This window comes from Lissotriton vulgaris, chromosome 11, assembly GCF_964263255.1.
Source record: "Lissotriton vulgaris chromosome 11, aLisVul1.2, whole genome shotgun sequence".
NCBI classification, from domain to species: Eukaryota; Metazoa; Chordata; class Amphibia; order Caudata; family Salamandridae; genus Lissotriton; species Lissotriton vulgaris.
This window is the reverse complement of record NC_141699.1, coordinates 545,208,880-545,225,942: the sequence shown is the minus strand read 5'-3', so window position 1 is coordinate 545,225,942 and position 17,063 is coordinate 545,208,880. Positions and strand designations below refer to the sequence as shown.

Below are 17,063 nucleotides of genomic sequence, written 5' to 3'. Positions count from 1 at the left end.
AGACAACAAGACCCAGGAAAAATCTCTGAAGTTGCCGCGGCATCGGCTCTGTGAAGTAATAAGGCCTGATTGATTGTTGCTTGAACTAATATGACATGAAATATTTTACATTACAAACGCCCGGGACTTCTGGAACTAACTGCACATACAATTTGTGGCCGCTCCTGGACTGCGGCAGGTGCCTCACCACAAATCACCCAACCTGCGGGCCAGGCCTTGCATTAACACAGTGCACGTTATCTCCTGTGCTCGGAGTGAGGGGTCAGAGGCCAGGAGTGAGGGGTAAGAGGCCAGTGAAGTGAGGCGCAGCCCATACATCTGCCACATTATGCAACTGCCGGTTGTATTTCAGTGCCCTCGACAATATGACCTTTACACATAAGAAGCGGGCATTCCTTCCCTCCAAGTCGGAAATGGGATGTTTCAGCAAAATGCATTTAACATTCAGTTATAACCCATAGTACTGCCCGCGTTTCACATACCTGCAACTAGAGTGATGCTGAAGATTCTCCGGGGCTGCGAGGACGTCGACTCAGACACAGAAAGCTTCTTAAAAGGTCCTTTTAAAGTCAGCTGTAACAGCGCTAGTTACAGCTGACTTTTAAAGGGTCTGTGCTTCGCGCCGTGTGTGACGTCTCTGAAGCTCAGGCCAATGAGAGGCAAGCATAAACAGAGAAGATGGTCGCAGGAGCAAATGTTGTGAAAACGTATTCACTGTACGTGTGCACCTGCGTTCGGCCATCTTCTCTGTTTACAGGTAGGAACTGCTGCACATACACGAGTATGTGTATGACTCGTATGGTAAAGAGGTCCGCGGGCCGCCAGTGGGCCGTACTATGAGTACCCCTGATCTATGTGGACTATTTCTTACAAGAGTATGTGAAATCCCTGCCGTCATACGTAAGGGACACGAGCGACTTTATAAATAAAGTCATGAATTTTGAATGGCAAACAGACTATCTATTGATAGCTTTGGACGTATCATCTCTGTACACGAGCATATTGCATACTGATGGATTGGAGGCCATTGAGTACTATTTAAAAAATAGAGATCCTATTTATAAGGAACATAGTACCATGCTTATACAAATGATCAAATTTTGCCTGCACAACAACAATTTTATGTTTAATCATTTGTTATATTGTCAAATCCAGGGAGTAGCCATGGGGGCAAGCTTCTCCCCAAGCTATGCTTGCCTCCACATGGGCAAGTGGGAGAGGGAGGTCCTCATGACACAACATGCTGAGACTATGTCAATGAATGTAAAACTCTGGCTCAGGTTTATTGACGACTTGTTTGTGGTATGGCATGGCACCAAAGAACAGGCGGAGGAATTTGTGAGACAGATTAATGTTAACAACTTAAATCTAAGATTCACAGCAGAAATAAATGACAAGGAGGTTAATTTCTTGGACACCCAAGTCTATATAACCAATGACAAACTTGAAACTAGGTTATATAGGAAGAAAACTGCAGGGAATTCAGTCTTGCATGCATCAAGTGCTCATCCACGCCACCTTATCAATAGCATACCATTTGGTGAAATGTTAAGAATCAAAAGAGTGTGCAGCACACCATTAGAGCTCCAAACAGCGCAGAGACAAAGCAAGGCAAGATTTTTAGAAAGAGGGTACAAACAATCTGTTATTGATCAGGCCATTTTCAAAACAGAAAAATTGGATATGATTGATTTACTAACTAAAAGTGCATCAGAAGTAGAGGCAGGAAAAGTTGAGGTCAACGAGTTCCGCCTCATTATGGCCTATAGTAATCAACACAAAGCAATCCAAAATATTATCCAAACAAGATGGCCTATCTTATTGAATGATCCAGTGTTAGGACCCCTGCTACCGCAGAGGGCGTCCATCACTTACAGTAAGGCACCATCCATGCGGGACTGCCTAGTAACCTCAGATCCAGAAATTTTGAAAAATCCGGCCTGGTACAAAGACTTGGCTGGTTTTAAAAAATGTATAAGTTGTAAGGCATGCACCCATGGTGTTAACACAAAAGTATTCTCTATCCCATTCACCAAAGAACCACAAAAAATAACGAAGATCTTAACATGTAAGACCGAGTATGTAGTATACATTTTAAGCTGCCCATGCAATTTAGTTTATGTGGGAAGCACGAAATTGCAAGCCCATGTACGAATCCTCCAACATATGAGGGCCATCACAAATATGGATAGTACGTATCCGGTGGCCCGACATTTTAAAGACAATCACGGAGCCAACAATAAAGGGCTGAAATACTATTTAGTTGATGCAATTTTGCCCAGCAGACGTGGAGGAGGCGATAGAGAGATCAAGCTTCGGAAATTGGAAACACAATATATTTTATTGTTTGATTCCAAATATCCTCATGGGCTTAATACCACAAAAGACTTACACACATGCCTTGATTAATAATACAACAATCCATTCATGTCCCTACAGTCTAATATATCAAACACAGAATCCCTCATGTGACATAAAAATCTAGAGGAGAAGAAGTTGTCACAATACATTACACCCTGGTTTTAAAAAAGGAAAAAGAACTTTTTAGAAAAATAATTAACAAAAAACATAATTTTGGTTTTTATGTATTTATGAATGGTCTATGAAATAGGCGAATGAATATATATTTATATTTGTATATGTGTATATAGTTATACTTTACTGATATCCTGTGACAGGATGTAATTTTGGTGTAAATATGTGTAAATATATGAATTGAGCAATTTTATGAATGTTTTCTAGGGTGGTTTGTCCATATGGAGCAACAAAATGATATTAGATTATACGGGACTATGGACAGTAGATTTAGATGAGATATTTAATAAATGGGGAGAACCATTGAGAGACTACGAACCAGATAGGTTAAATACAACTGCAATGACTATATAGATTTGTGAACAAGTCACCATCTAATGATGATATATTATGTGCACGTTAACAAAAACTAACAAGATAAGTACGTATTAATCACCTATAAATTGAAAATGTGCGTTAGGAGGAGTTGAAATAATATCAAATATATTTTAATCTTTATTCACGTTAAGCACTTTAAATATGATATGACAAAAAAGAGAATTGTTTTCCAAACACGTTACTCTGGTATTTTACCGATTATTGAGAAAAATTTTGAAATGCCACTAATTGAAGGTATTTTTAATGTATCCAAACAAACAATGATTTTATTTCAAAGTCAGTTGATGCATGTATTGACAATATGTATTTTACATATATAGATAATACAGCATGATGCCAATATGAGTTTCTGTATTTAACAATAATAAGGAAAACAACAGTATTTTGTCTGTCAATCGCCACATCACGTGGTGTTTCACAAATGAGCACTGTCACTTTAAAATGCCTTCCACGAAAACAATTATTGTCGAGTGAACAAGCCGCGCAAGCGATGAAACGCGTCTCTGACGGTTTTTGGGACAATAAACTAACCAAGCACTAGATTTTGGTCCGTGTCTTGTCTACGGCGGGCGGTGGCGAAAAGGAGAAACGCTCGTCTGCGCAGCTTGAAGTGTGATATATATATGTATATATAGGTCAATTTCTGCTGGAATGGTTATGACCACAGAAAATCACGGATTATATATTATATATGTATATATGTATGCCAAGAACTTCGTTGCTTGTACCAAGGACTGGAAACAAAATAACGAATCGGACCCATCCAGGTTTGTTTTAGCGCATATTTTTATTCTTTGTGCACCCTCTTGTCCGCCATGACGTGTTTCGGGCCCTGGAGCCCTTGATCACATGACATGGTCGTGATTCACCTTGTGATTTGTAGTACAGGAAACGATCACATGATCCCAGGCCTATAGAAATAAACAACATACTTCAGCCTAATCCAAAGCTTTTAAGCATTGAAAGAATTTTTGCATTAGCATTTTCATTTGCTTTACAGTATCTTTTTTTGTTTTTTTGTGACAACTCCCTCATTTGTTAATACTCCAGAGACATGTGCAAAATTCACAATAAATAGATAAAATATGTAAAATATATATACAAATATGTGCATAGTTGCAATTATAAAATATTAAACATTTTCCATAATAGCAGCAATAACACCTATATACACCAACACTATTTGTAATATTTCATCGTATATACACACCCTTTATGATATTATCGAAATTTAAGATCACATATGTAAAATACATTGAATCCATACTTATTGTATTCGATAAAAGGGTAATTTGTGTGCAAAGTTGGCGAAATAAAGTGCATATATTAGCCGCTAAACTCTGTTCGGTATAGACTTGAGTATAGCCTGAGAGAGGGTACTTAGTACATCGCCCAAGTGGGCTTTGTTGGCTTTTGGATTACTGCTACTACATTGCCTGGGAAATCAATGTTGTTCCTGTACTTTAAGAAAAAATCGTGTGGTTTCCCATAGTGTGTAATTAAACTGAAATTTGTTAAAACCAAGCAGTACTAGATGTTTTATTAGTTTGACGACTTTATTTGCCCAGAACTTGTTATTGGGTATATGTATCTCTAGACAGATCTATAGCACTTGTCATTTTATGATTGTTATTTAAAGACATGTGTATAAATCTTCCGTCGCATTGAGGCCATTTGGTGTCTTGGTATCGAGGTCCAGAATGTATCGGGTTTCAAGTAGTCTTAAATATGCTTCCCTGTTGCCCCCTCTACGTAGTGGCTGTACCATGTCAATTGCATATTACTTGAGGCAGTTCACATCACCTCCGTGGCATAGGTTCCCATGTCTTGCCACAGGGTAGGCTTCATCTTTATTGGTTACCGCTCTCATGTGCTGCAATATGCGCTTGTGTACTTGTAGCTTGGTGCTACCCACGTAACACAGCCCACAACTGCTGTGTATATATATATATATATATATATATATATATATATATATATATATATATATATATATATATATATGTATATATATATATATGTATGTGTGTGTGTATATATATATATATATATACCTTTTGTGTGAACAAGCTCCCCAGTGGAGTGAAACGCGTTATTCTTCTAATAAACGTTTAAACCTGCTACTCACTTGAGTTGGATCGTTTGTGAGCTTTGCTTTTGGCTGTCTGCTGTGGCGTATTGAGGTCTACACCCTGTTGTTGCCTGTCATCCACTGACAGGTTGGGATTCCTTTATATATATATATATATATTTTTTTTTAGAAGCAAAATCCTCAATGAAGAAGACGCCGCGCACCACTTTCAAGATGGTTTTAGTGCTTTATTTTCTGTAGGTTTTCTCCCACCCTACGCGTTTCAGACTTTCCCAGTCCTTGGTCACAGTTTTATGCACAGAAAATACCCTCTGGGTACAATGCTGTTGGTAGCCAATAGTCTACCAGGTCCCCTTCCTCCCGATGTCCACTTCCTAGGAAGTGTGGCATCTGGCTATCCCAGGAAGCACCACTCTGCCACTTCCAAGATGGCAGAATTCCTCTCTTTTGGCCTTCAGAGCTCCCTTGTCCAATCCAGTGGTGTAACTACCAAGGGTGCGACACACCCTTGGAAAATCAGTTTGACAACAGGTTTCCCCTCCCCTTCCTGGGTTCCAGCTAGCCTACCCATACTGGTTCCATATTTTTGTAGGTATAGGGCGTCCTCAAAGTTGAAAACATTCTGGGTTAGGACCCATTTGCTACATTCCATTACCATATTCCTTGGGTTTGGTGCTCCCAGTCAACCTCAAATAGTACATCTTTAATTATGTTGAGAGTTTGGGAGGCTAGTGTAGAGGCTTTCAATCTCTAAGCCCATGAGTATATGGTTTTCAGGGTCAAAAACTGTATCTTTAAGTAACTGTAGTACGCCTTTAGTGTCCTTGACATATGTATCTATGTTCTGTATAATGGGTTTCAGAAAGGCGTCAGTAAATCTGGATACATGTCCTGAATTGAGCCTATCCCTGATACTATGGGTCGTCCTGGGGGATTTTCCAGGTTTTTGTGCATCTTCGGGATGGCATAGAAATATGGAATGACGAGAGACTTGTTAACAAGGATTTCACTTTCTTTCTGTGATGTCCAGTCATGTGCCAGTGCTTCCTCTGTAATGCTAGCTATACATACTCTGAGTGATTCATTGGGGTCACTAGTCAGAGGTTCATAGTTCTTGTGTCATTGAGTCGGAGGCATCCATCCGGTACTCCTCTTTTGTTTGTACAACCACTGCTCCCGCTTTGTCAGCTGGCTTTATCACCAAATCCTAACATCAGCCAGTTGTCTGATTGCTAGCTTTAGTTCCATGGTTGTGCTATGAAAGATTCTCGATGTGTGAGGATCGAAGTCCCCAATTTCCTTTAAGACCGCCTTTTCAAAAGTCAGGATCTCTACTGGAATAGCTGTGATGGGTGGTGTGAAAGATGATTTTACCCTGAGACCTGTGTCTACTTGCAGGTCTTTTTCAATAGGTTTGGTGATGAAATGGGCCCTAAGCATGAGTTTCCTTATAAACTCGTTGATTTCACAGCTCAGCTTGAAGTTATCTAAGTTGGCTGTTGGGACAAAACCCAAACGTTCTCAAGTACCTGCATCTGTGGTGGAGAAAGTGTTCGTTGTGTGAGGTTAACAATTATGCTAGTCTGCTGCCCGGACCTCGTTGGTTGCTCAAGCTTATCATGCTCCTGGTTGAAACCACAATCTTTTCCTATTCTGAAGCCCTCTGTAGTTATGTCCTCTTTTGCCTTCTGCTTCTTGGGCGACCCTAGCATGCCCCTAAAAAAGGTCCATGCTGATATTGTGGGTAGTGTGTTTTTGGGCCGCTCTGTGGTTCCCAAGGATTGAAAGGGGGTGGCTGCATGTGTGGTGGCTGAGGTGGACCATAGTAGAACAGTCCTGAATACATCGGGACCGTGATGTGGTCCCCAACCTCTTCCTTGTCCGTAACCCCTTATATTGTTTCTTCTGCCTCTAAAGTTGCCTATGGCTCCTGAGCTACAGTCTGAGCTGTTTGATCCCGAGTTCGATATGTCACTGGCTGTATTGTACCCTGGGTTACTCCCGGAGGAGACTTGGTCATTCCTGATATATGGATATACTCATTCGTGGCTAAATTTGCAAGTGTCTTTCTTCAATTTTTTGGAATTTGCATTGTTTGAGAGAGACCACAAATTCATGCATCGATTGGTTGGTTCAGCTCTTCGAGTCTTTTCTATAGGGTAGCACTAGATTGGTAGGTAATTGGTAGGCTTTTAACTGGACCTCAATTGTCTAAATCTCTGTTTTCAGTCCTTGGGATGAGCACATTGCTGTCTTAATGATGATGCTTAACCAATCTCTTGTACAGTGCCAAAAGATTCGAGACCAGTCTTTTTAACAAAATCTTTTTATGTTGAAAAATGAAAGGGTCATTTCTTACAATAAGATCTTGGGGGGGCGCATTTTCTCTTAAGTATTCTGTCATCATGATACCATGTATCGTTGTTTTTATTTGGGTTTTTTACAGTGTGGGTGCCAGTTGGACGCTGTTAGCTCACCAGGGGTCGGCTGCTTGACTCTTCGCTCCCGCTGTTGTTCTTTTCCACGCGGCCGGGCTTTGCTCCGCCCCCTCTCTTCCACGACCGGCCGGGCTTGGCTCCGCCGGTCGGACAGCTGCCGCAGTGGCTGCCTACAAGCCCCAGGAGCCTCAGGGGCAGACGCATCATCCTCATGCGCCAGGAGGCGCATATAGACACGCCTGGTGCAGAGTCCCCGGTGCCAGTTGGACGCTGTTAGCTCACCAGGGGTCGGCTGCTTGACTCTTCGCTCCCGCTGTTGTTCTTCTCCACGCGGCCGGGCTTTGCTCCGCCCCCTCTCTTCCACCGACTGGCCGGGCTTGGCTCCGCCAGTCGGACAGCTGCCGCAGTTGCTGTCTACAAGCCCCAGGAGCAGACTCATCATCCTCACGTGCCAGGAGGCGCATATAGACACGCCCGGTTCAGAGTCCCCGGTGCCAGTTGGACGCTGTTAGCTCACCAGGGGTCGGCTGCTTGACTCTTCGCTCCCGCTGTTGTTGTTCTCCACGCGGCCGGGCTTTGCTCCACCCCCTCTCTTCCACCGACCGGCCGGGCTTGGCTCCGCCAGTCGGACAGCTGCCGCAGTTGCTGCCTACAAGCCCCAGGAGCCTCAGGGGCAGACGCATCATCCTCACGCGCCAGGAGGCGCATATAGACACGCCTGGTGCAGAGTCCCCGGTGCCAGTTGGACGCTGGTGCCAGAGGGACAATTGATCACTTCCTAACGAAAGCCATAAATAAGTTAGATCACGAGATAGCAGCTGCAGAACACCGCATGTCCCTAGAACTTCATTCCAACAAATGCTCCTCCTTGGGCTCCATTCAAACAGCACTGCACTCTGAATCTGCACTCAGAATCTGAATCTGCATTCTGCATTTTGAATCTGCATTCTTCACTCTGAATCTGCATTCTGCACTCTGAATCTGCACTCTGAATCTGCACTCTGCACTCTGAATCTGCACTCTGCACTCTGAATCTGCACTCTGCACTCAGAATCTGCAATCTGCATTCTGCACTCTGCATTCTGCATTCTGCACTCTGCATTCTGCACTCTGCACTCTGAATCTGCACTCTGAATCTGCACTCTGAATCTGCACTCTGAATCTGCACTCTGAATCTGCACTCTGCATTCTGCATTCTGAATCTGAATCTGCATTCTGCATCTGCACTCTGAATCTGCACTCTGAATCTGCACTCTGCACTCTGCACTCTGCACTCTGAATCTGCACTCTGCATCTGCACTCTGAATCTGCACTCTGAATCTGCACTCTGAATCTGCACTCTGAATCTGCACTCTGAATCTGCACTCTGAATCTGCACTCTGAATCTGCACTCTGAATCTGCACTCTGAATCTGCATTCTGCACTTTGCACTCTCAATCTGCACTCTGAATCTGCATTCTGCATTCTGCACTCTGAATCTGCATTCTGAATCTGCACTCTGCACTCTGAATCTGCACTCTGCACTCAGAATCTGCATTCTGCACTCTGAATCTGCACTCAGAATCTGCACTCTGAATCTGCACTCTGCACTCAGAATCTGCATTCTGCACTCTGAATCTGCATTCTGCACTCTGAATCTGCATTCTGCACTCTGAATCTGCATTCTGCACTCAGAATCTGCATTCTGCACTCTGAATCTGCACTCTGCACTCTGAATCTGCACTCTGCACTCTGAATCTGCACTCTGCACTCTGAATCAATATCAAAGACCGTACAGAGGTGGCGTCGATTCCATTCCATCCCACACTTTGAGCTGGAGTTGCAAAAGCCAGATAAAAGATAGGTGTAGTCCAACCACCCCATGATTTTGGAATGTCACCAAACTGACCTAACAGGGCGGTCTGCTTGACATAAATGTTTGGCTGAGTGATCGAATTCCTTATAAATTAAATTAAGTTCTTTAAATAGAACTTCTCGGCAGACGTCTGCCTGTCTAAGCTCCGTGAATGACAGAGGGAATCCGTGGTGGTGAGTATAAACCATGCCAGCGCAGGTTAACATGTAGAATCCATATGAACGGCCTCGCGGTTAGTGACAGCTTATATATTCTGTCCGTTCCTACAGCTTAAATAGTATCCCGATAAACAATGTAACTTGTCCTTTAATAGCAGAAATAGCCCTCAAGAAGGTGCTCTCAAGTGTAAGATTATAACCAACTGCAGGACTGTACATTTAATTCTAGTCCGAGCTGCTCTCAGAAATAACAGTGCCCCCCTGACAGTCCGCGGTCTGGATCGAAGAAGGAAGAAATCCAGATGAGCTCAGCACCTCTATAAAACTCCTCCAGACCGTCGCCTCGTTCAGCTAATGAAGAGAACGGGTTCAGCTGGGATTCCCATACATCTTGTTTATTGCATAATTAAAGATCACGGCAGGTCACGTGCGGCCGTCTCCACCGCTCCGAGCTTCACGCGTGATGTTTCCAGAAGCATGGCTTTTCCTCCTTTGGTCTAAAGGCACAGAACAGGAACATGCAGCGGTCTACAGACCTCACCAGAGCAAAGGGAATCTCCTAGCACATCGTCTGCTTACAACTAGTGTTACCTTTATTTATTCTTTATTTAATAAAGATTGCAAAAAATTGTAGGAGCAATTTTCCACCCGAAGATACCGTACGAAGTTCATGTTTTTATTTCCTGAAGGAACACGTCCCTCCTTCCGTGTCTTTAGGTTTGCCCTTGTTTTCCATCTGATGCTGCTCCCACGAGTCTTTCAGCATGTTTGTGGTGGGTTCTGTGTGAACCACTCCTGTCTGGTGACGGGAGCGCATTTACTACTTGATGTCTACAGATACATAGTCCTAAACGCTGCTGCGTGTGGTTCTTGTCACCAGCACCGCCAAGAGGTTGCCTGAGCTACAGAGCGAGATTTGTTAGTTTTGCGGAACTTGCATGAAATCCTATTGCGGATGATAGAAATGTGTCTCCCTATTCTTAAAGGCTATTGACCACTTTACATCTTCTTAGAATTTCATAAGAGTCTGGGATGTAGTAGGGCAGATGAATCAACTTCCACATCTTTATCCCAGATACCCCACATCAAAATGATGTGTACAGGCTGTTTTTTCTTCTACTGCACAGATGATGCACAGCCCCACCAACTTCAGCAACCTTGAGTACACGGAGATCCAGTCACCAACTCCAGCTTTATCAGATGGCAACACATAAGGGAATGCTGCTAAGTGACCAATAACGAAGAGCGTAGAAGTGACACGTAGGTCAGTGCCGCCATACAATGCACATATTTGAAAGATCCAACAGTACGATCAGTTCTATCATTTGAACCATTGTCTTTGGAGAATAAACTAGAAGATCACAACTGGTTTATTACAAAAAAAGCACCTACGCATATTCCACTCAACACAATCATGTATTTAAAAGGGCCCATGAGAGCAGAAGCCAAACCGCAATTTTTCACGAACCACCGCTGGAGGCGAGCCTCCAAAGCTAACTGCCGGGACTTGCCAAACAGAAGCGCTGCAGTGCCACCCAGTGGCCAAAAACAATACTGCACAGAAGTCAGCCCTAAAACGAAAAGCAATGGACGTCTTCTGGGTGCCGTCAATGCCGGACCAGATTCGGGGGCGTTCCCGAGGGCAGGCTTTCAGCTGACGTCGCCAAAAGCCAAAAATTCTCGGGAACGCCCCCGAATCTGGTCCGGGATTGACGGACAGGCCCGTCTCCCAATGGCTAGCCTCCATTTATGGAGCTAGCCAATGAGAAAGTGGGGACAGTCCAGTCCTCACACACACACATCATTAAGTTTTTCCTAGCCATGCGTACTTTGTACGCATTGGCTAGGCAAAACCTAAAAAGGAGATAGGAACGACCCCACCTGCTATCGGCCAATTTCCCTTCTTGACGCCTTAATGAAGGTAGCAGGCCGTATAATTTTAAACCGAATTCAAATATGGGCGGAGGAGGGTGATATTATTTCCAGCCTTCAGTACGGATTTAGAACGGGCAAAGGCACAGTTGAACAGGGATTAAACCTGGTCCTTGTTATATCAAAGTATATTGAAGCTAAGAAGGGTAATCTTTACATCACTTTCGTTGACCTAAGCTCAGCCTTTGATTGTGTGGACCACAATAACTTGTGGTCCACACTTTCTGACATGGGCATTGATGATCAAATCCTTACATTCATCAAGGAATTATATAGGGGTGGTGGAGCCAGGGTAAGGTACGGCACTCAGGGAGAGTGCTCGGATAAGTTCCCCATTAGGAGGGGTGTGAGACAGGGGTGCATACCAGCCCCCCTACTCTTCACCCTATATATAAACTCCATTGGTAATCACTTAAAGAGTCACAGTTCGACTACCCATCGATTAAGGGACAGCCGGTGCCAATACTCCTTTATGCAGACGACGCTGCGATTATGTCCCGAACCAAGGTAGGCTTACAGAGGGCCGTTCTGAAATTCTCCAACTACATGAAAGATAAGGGCTTAAAAATAAACATCACAAAAACTTTCACCATGGCCTGTGGGCCTGGTTCTAAGAAAGCATCCTGCTCAATATTCCTCAAGGGTAGGAGGATTGAGACTATCGACCAATTCTCTTACCTAGGAATAAATTTCGATAGGAGAGGCAATTGGCATACTGCAGTGAGGGCAAGACACTTAGCCTTCTCTCGGGCTGTAGGAGCGCTAAACAACTTTGCAGCCAAAATAGGGGGTAGACCCTTGAAGGAACTGACCGTAATTTACAAGGCTAAATGTATCTCCACGGCCACATACAGATCAGGAATCTGGGGAATCGAAAATGCACCATTGATTCAACTAACCGAGAACCAGTACCTCAGATACTTGCTTGGGGCCCCTAAATCAACAGCAACCTACCTCACATATATTGAACTGGGCTTATCGTACATTTCAGATGTCAGAAAAATCGCGCCCATACTACTATGGCATACGGTGTGGGTCACTCCGGAGATATCCTTAAACCGTAATTGAATGATTGTTTGACCCTTGACGGTGTCAGCAACATTAAATGGCTGGCATATGTTAAAAACTGAGATTGGCCATCCAGAGTACTTTACGAGACCATCTAGTATGGAGGTGGTCGCAAGAAAGCTACTGAAAAAAATGGCTCTGGACTATTTAGCTAATAATAGATGGGACATGGAAAAATCTAAAAACTCAGTCATGGATTACCAGCAAATTACCGCCAATAAAGGGCCTCAACTGTATCTTATAAGTGATTTTAACTGTTATTCTAGAATGTTACTGACCCATTTTAGGTTTGGTACCTTCTTCCGCTTAATTACTTTTCCAGTCTGTAATAACTGGTCAAGGGAGACACTTATTTGCCCATGCGATGAAACCTCCGCCCAATCAAACATTCATTGTATTCTTTTTTGTAAATTTTATTCAGCTCCTAGGGCGGCCTTCCTGAAACCAATCCTGAAGGCATAGGGCCACCGCACTTGTAGAATTGCCTTTATTAGGCTGCAACAGCTAGAAAATGTTGTTGTTGCACACGCTGTATCGAGTTTTTTAAAATTATTGATCAAATTCAGGAATTCAATGTAATGAACTTTGTAAATTAACTGCATTTTAGACTCTTTTGTACTTATTGGTATTACTAGATTTTAATGCTGGTGAATGTAACAACCCCTTCTTTCTGTAACTTATGTGCTATGCACCTTTTAAATGTATGCTTTTATGATTTCAATCATGAATTTCGAATAAAACTTTTGGAATTTGATTTGAATCAGTGTGGTAAACTCATCCGAATCCTCATTGTCTAAACTCGGTTCTGAGATTCCTATTCCCTCAAAAGGTAACGCTTTCACTAGAATTCTCTCTAATTCCTCGGCTGAGAAAGTGGAACGTGTAGTCTCTGCCATTATTACTGTGAGTGCGGTGTAGTGTTGTGAATAGTAAATGAGCCCCATGTGACAAGGTTTGGTTTTGAACTAAATGTGTTTATTCGTCACTCCACAACATTCCACTGTACGCACTCCACGACACTCTACAGTATGCTACTCTGTGCCACTATGCACTGTGCCACTCCACAACACTCTACTCTACACCAGAACATTCCACTGTACGGACTCCACGACATTCCACTGTACTCAATCCCCACCATTCCACTATATGCACTCCTCGACATTCCACTGTACACACTCCTCGACACTCTACTGTACTCTGCTTGTGCCACTCTGCACTATGCCAACGATGCACTATGCTACGCTGCACTGACACTCAACAACATTCCACTCCATGCACTCCACAGCACTCTACTCTACAACACTGCACTCTATTCTGCACTGTTTACGACACTCCACAACATTCTACTCTGCGCCACTTTACGGCAGTCCACAACATTGAACTATGCTCCATGCTACACTATGACACTCTACGCCACTCTACACTGACACTCTACGCTCTGCCCCATGCTGCCCGACACTGAGACTCCCGACACGGAGATGCCCAATACTGCACAACATTCCTCTGTACGCACTCCATGCCACTCTACTCTGTGCCACTCTACTGTACGCTACGCTATGCCACTCTACTGTACTCCACACTATGCCACTCTACTGTGCGCCACGCTATGCCACTCTGCACCACAACACTCTATGCCACTCTACGATATTCTACTCTACGCCACTCTGAAACTTTATAATACTCTACTCCCCTCCACTTTGCACTACTAACTTTAAAGCATGCCGAACCACAGCCACGCTGGTGTACAATATGGCTAAAACACATTGGCAAAGCCAGTATCTCTTGCATAGACGAGACCTATTAGCTTTGCCAATACTTAACTACCCATAAACAGGTTTCTTGAATTAATTTGCTAATAATTGGGGATAGTCAAACACTTAATGTGGTTATGGTTTACAAATCGTCCATTTAAGATTACACTAGTTAAACAGGGTATGGGTTAAAGCACTTGCCGTATTGTGTAAACTGGCTAATCTTTAATGCTTGAATGTAATGTCATGAGCTCTGTGCGCCAACCACTGAATTTTAAATAGGCAAAACCGGTAGTACTACAGCAGAATTGAGTGTTCACATTCCTGTACAACCAGCCCTTTCCATGGGCGCCATCAAAAACACTAAACACATCCATGATATTACAGTGCACATTCACCCAGAGAAAGAAGCATACCATCAAGTCAGCTTGTTTTCTCTGCGTCTGTCAAAGTGCCAAAGACTCACTTGCTGCTGTCTGTCTCGTTAGAACACTTAGTCCTCCCTGCCGCCCAAGCAATCAATCAACCCTGCAGGTCCTGTCTAATTCAGTAAAGGTTTGTGCCTCTTTAAACATTTTTTTTGTACACTTCATCGTCCTGAATGCTTTCTCTTCCTGAACTTTCCTGCTACCGTTTATGTACCAACCTTCCAGCCCGCAGTCAAGACAATCCAGAATAAGTGCTGCTTGCTCTCCCAGATACACATGAGTACTAGGAGGCCTCACTGTGGTAAAAGAGCAATACTCCAATAAAGGCAACTTAACATAAGCTATTGTCGGGAATCAGCCATTCTCTCTGTTCTCTAAAGCAGTTTTTCTTTTTATCCGCAGTGGGCAACGCTAAGGATAGAGCGAGGGGCCAAAGAGAGCAACCACGCTGTGTACAAACCTTGCAGCAATGGTAAGTACCTCTTATCTGCATAGCAGAACACCAGTGAGAGTATTGTACCCTTTGCAGTAGGAGGTCTTTCATGTCAACATACTAATACAGAGGGTGAGATTGGCACATACAAAGCAGAAACACAGCCTTTTACTCGCATACAGATTACACAGCTGTGTGTCATGTTGCTACATCAAATGGAGAGTATATGGGTTGAGTTGATACTTTGGAAAGCACATTGGTATTGAGTGCATCAGAAATGTGTATGATAGTATAATTCTTATTTTTGATCCCCTCTTTTACAGATATGCTGGCCTCTCGTTCTGGTTTTATTATTATCAGTATCCTATACCAGAGTACAAGTCAAACTGTTGTTCTGTGAATTACCCTATCCATGTATTTTATGCCGCTTATGCGCCTGACTTCCGCCCCTCAGCACACTACATGCATGCCACCGCTATCTCCAGGTCTGCCACAATGATCTGTTCAACACAAACATCCTCAGTCCAAATCCCACAACACTCATGTCTGCACACCACACCAACCAGATCACCAAACTTGGTGACCCTTGACCCTGCTTCAGGGCCGGTCGCTCCACACACTGCGCGACTCCCCGTTAGTGTGCCCAAGCTTCCTTGCTACTGCCGCGAGTTTGCCGCTGCCCCGCAGCTGAGGATTCTGGGTCTGGTAGTCTGTGCCTGTTTCTGCCCGTGATTCGCCGCTGCTCCTGCAGCTGAGGATTCCGGGCTTTGTTTTTTGTGCCAGTATTTGCTGCCCGTGACTGTGATTTATTACTTGTTGTATTGTTTCTTGATTTGCCCCCTCGCCTATGTTTTTCCCGCTCTGTTCTCCCCCCGCTCCCTGCCGCTGCTCCCCTGCGGCCTCGCCCCTTTCTCTTCTGTGCCCCCTTCCCATTCGCCGCCCCGCTCCCGCCTCCTAGCTGCTCCTCCCTCCCACTTCGCCATTTATGGCGAAGTCCACACGTACGCGCAGCGATCACGCGCAGCGGGCGCGTCAAAGGCAAGCCTGTCTACGCCCGTCTGCGCCTGGACCGTCGCCCAGCGCCAGGACCTCTGGTCCCCAACGATACCAGCCCACCCGACTGATCTACGACGCCGCCACCCTCCACGCACTCAACACCGGCCGGAACCCCGCCTGCCACCGAGCCACCCCGAGCCACCCCGAAACGCACTCACGGACCCTTCACCTGCCAAGCCTGCAAATTCACCTGCCTCCGGACCTGCACCGCACCCGCCAGACCAGGCACCAGCAAAAATCACCTCAAGTGCATCCTGCTCAACACCCGCTCCATCCACAAGCACGCCGTCAAACTCTGGAACCTCCTCGACACAACAGCGCCGGACGTCGCTTTCCTCACAGAAACCTGGATGAACACCTCCTCAGCCCCCGATATTGCCATAGCCATCCCGGAGGGCTACAAAATCACCCGGAGGGACCGCGTGAACCAAACCGGAGGAGGCATCGCCATCGTCCACAAAAACTCCATGCGCATCACGACCAACTCAGACGACACCCTCACCGCCGCCGAGCACCTTCACTTCCAGATACACACCGACCCCAAGACCACCCTCAGAGGCACTCTCATCTACAGATCCCCAGGACCACGCGCACAATTCAGCGAAGCCATCGCAGACTTCATCAGCCCGCACGCCCTCACCTCCTCAGACTACATCCTCCTAGGGGACCTCAACTTCCACCTGGAAAACAACAACGACAACAACACCACCACCCTGCTGGACCACCTCGCCAACCTCGGACTCAAGCAACTGGTGAACACCCCCACCCACACGCTTAACGCAGTCTTCTCCTCCAGCAACCACATCTCCTTCAGCCACTCCACCGGACTACACTGGACAGATCACAGCTGCGTCCACTTCAACTTCAGGAGAACCACGACCCACCACCACCCGCAACAGGTTCCCCGAAGACGCTGGACCAAGATCAGAGCCGACCAGC

At 44.9% G+C, this 17,063-nt stretch overlaps 1 protein-coding gene across 2 annotated transcripts in view; it reads left to right on the top strand.

The window, feature by feature from the left end:
- GPAT4 (glycerol-3-phosphate acyltransferase 4) overlaps positions 1-17,063 on the top strand; it is a 284,422-nt gene that overhangs the window by 123,073 nt on the left and 144,286 nt on the right. Inside the window, exon 3 of one of the 2 annotated variants that reach the window (XM_086943600.1) lies at positions 15,038-15,107. In XM_086943600.1, the coding sequence (XP_086799726.1) occupies positions 15,038-15,107 (70 nt within the window). Of the gene's footprint in view, positions 1-15,037; positions 15,108-17,063 lie in introns of those variants that run through there. The other variant, XM_086943601.1, reaches the window with a different exon arrangement.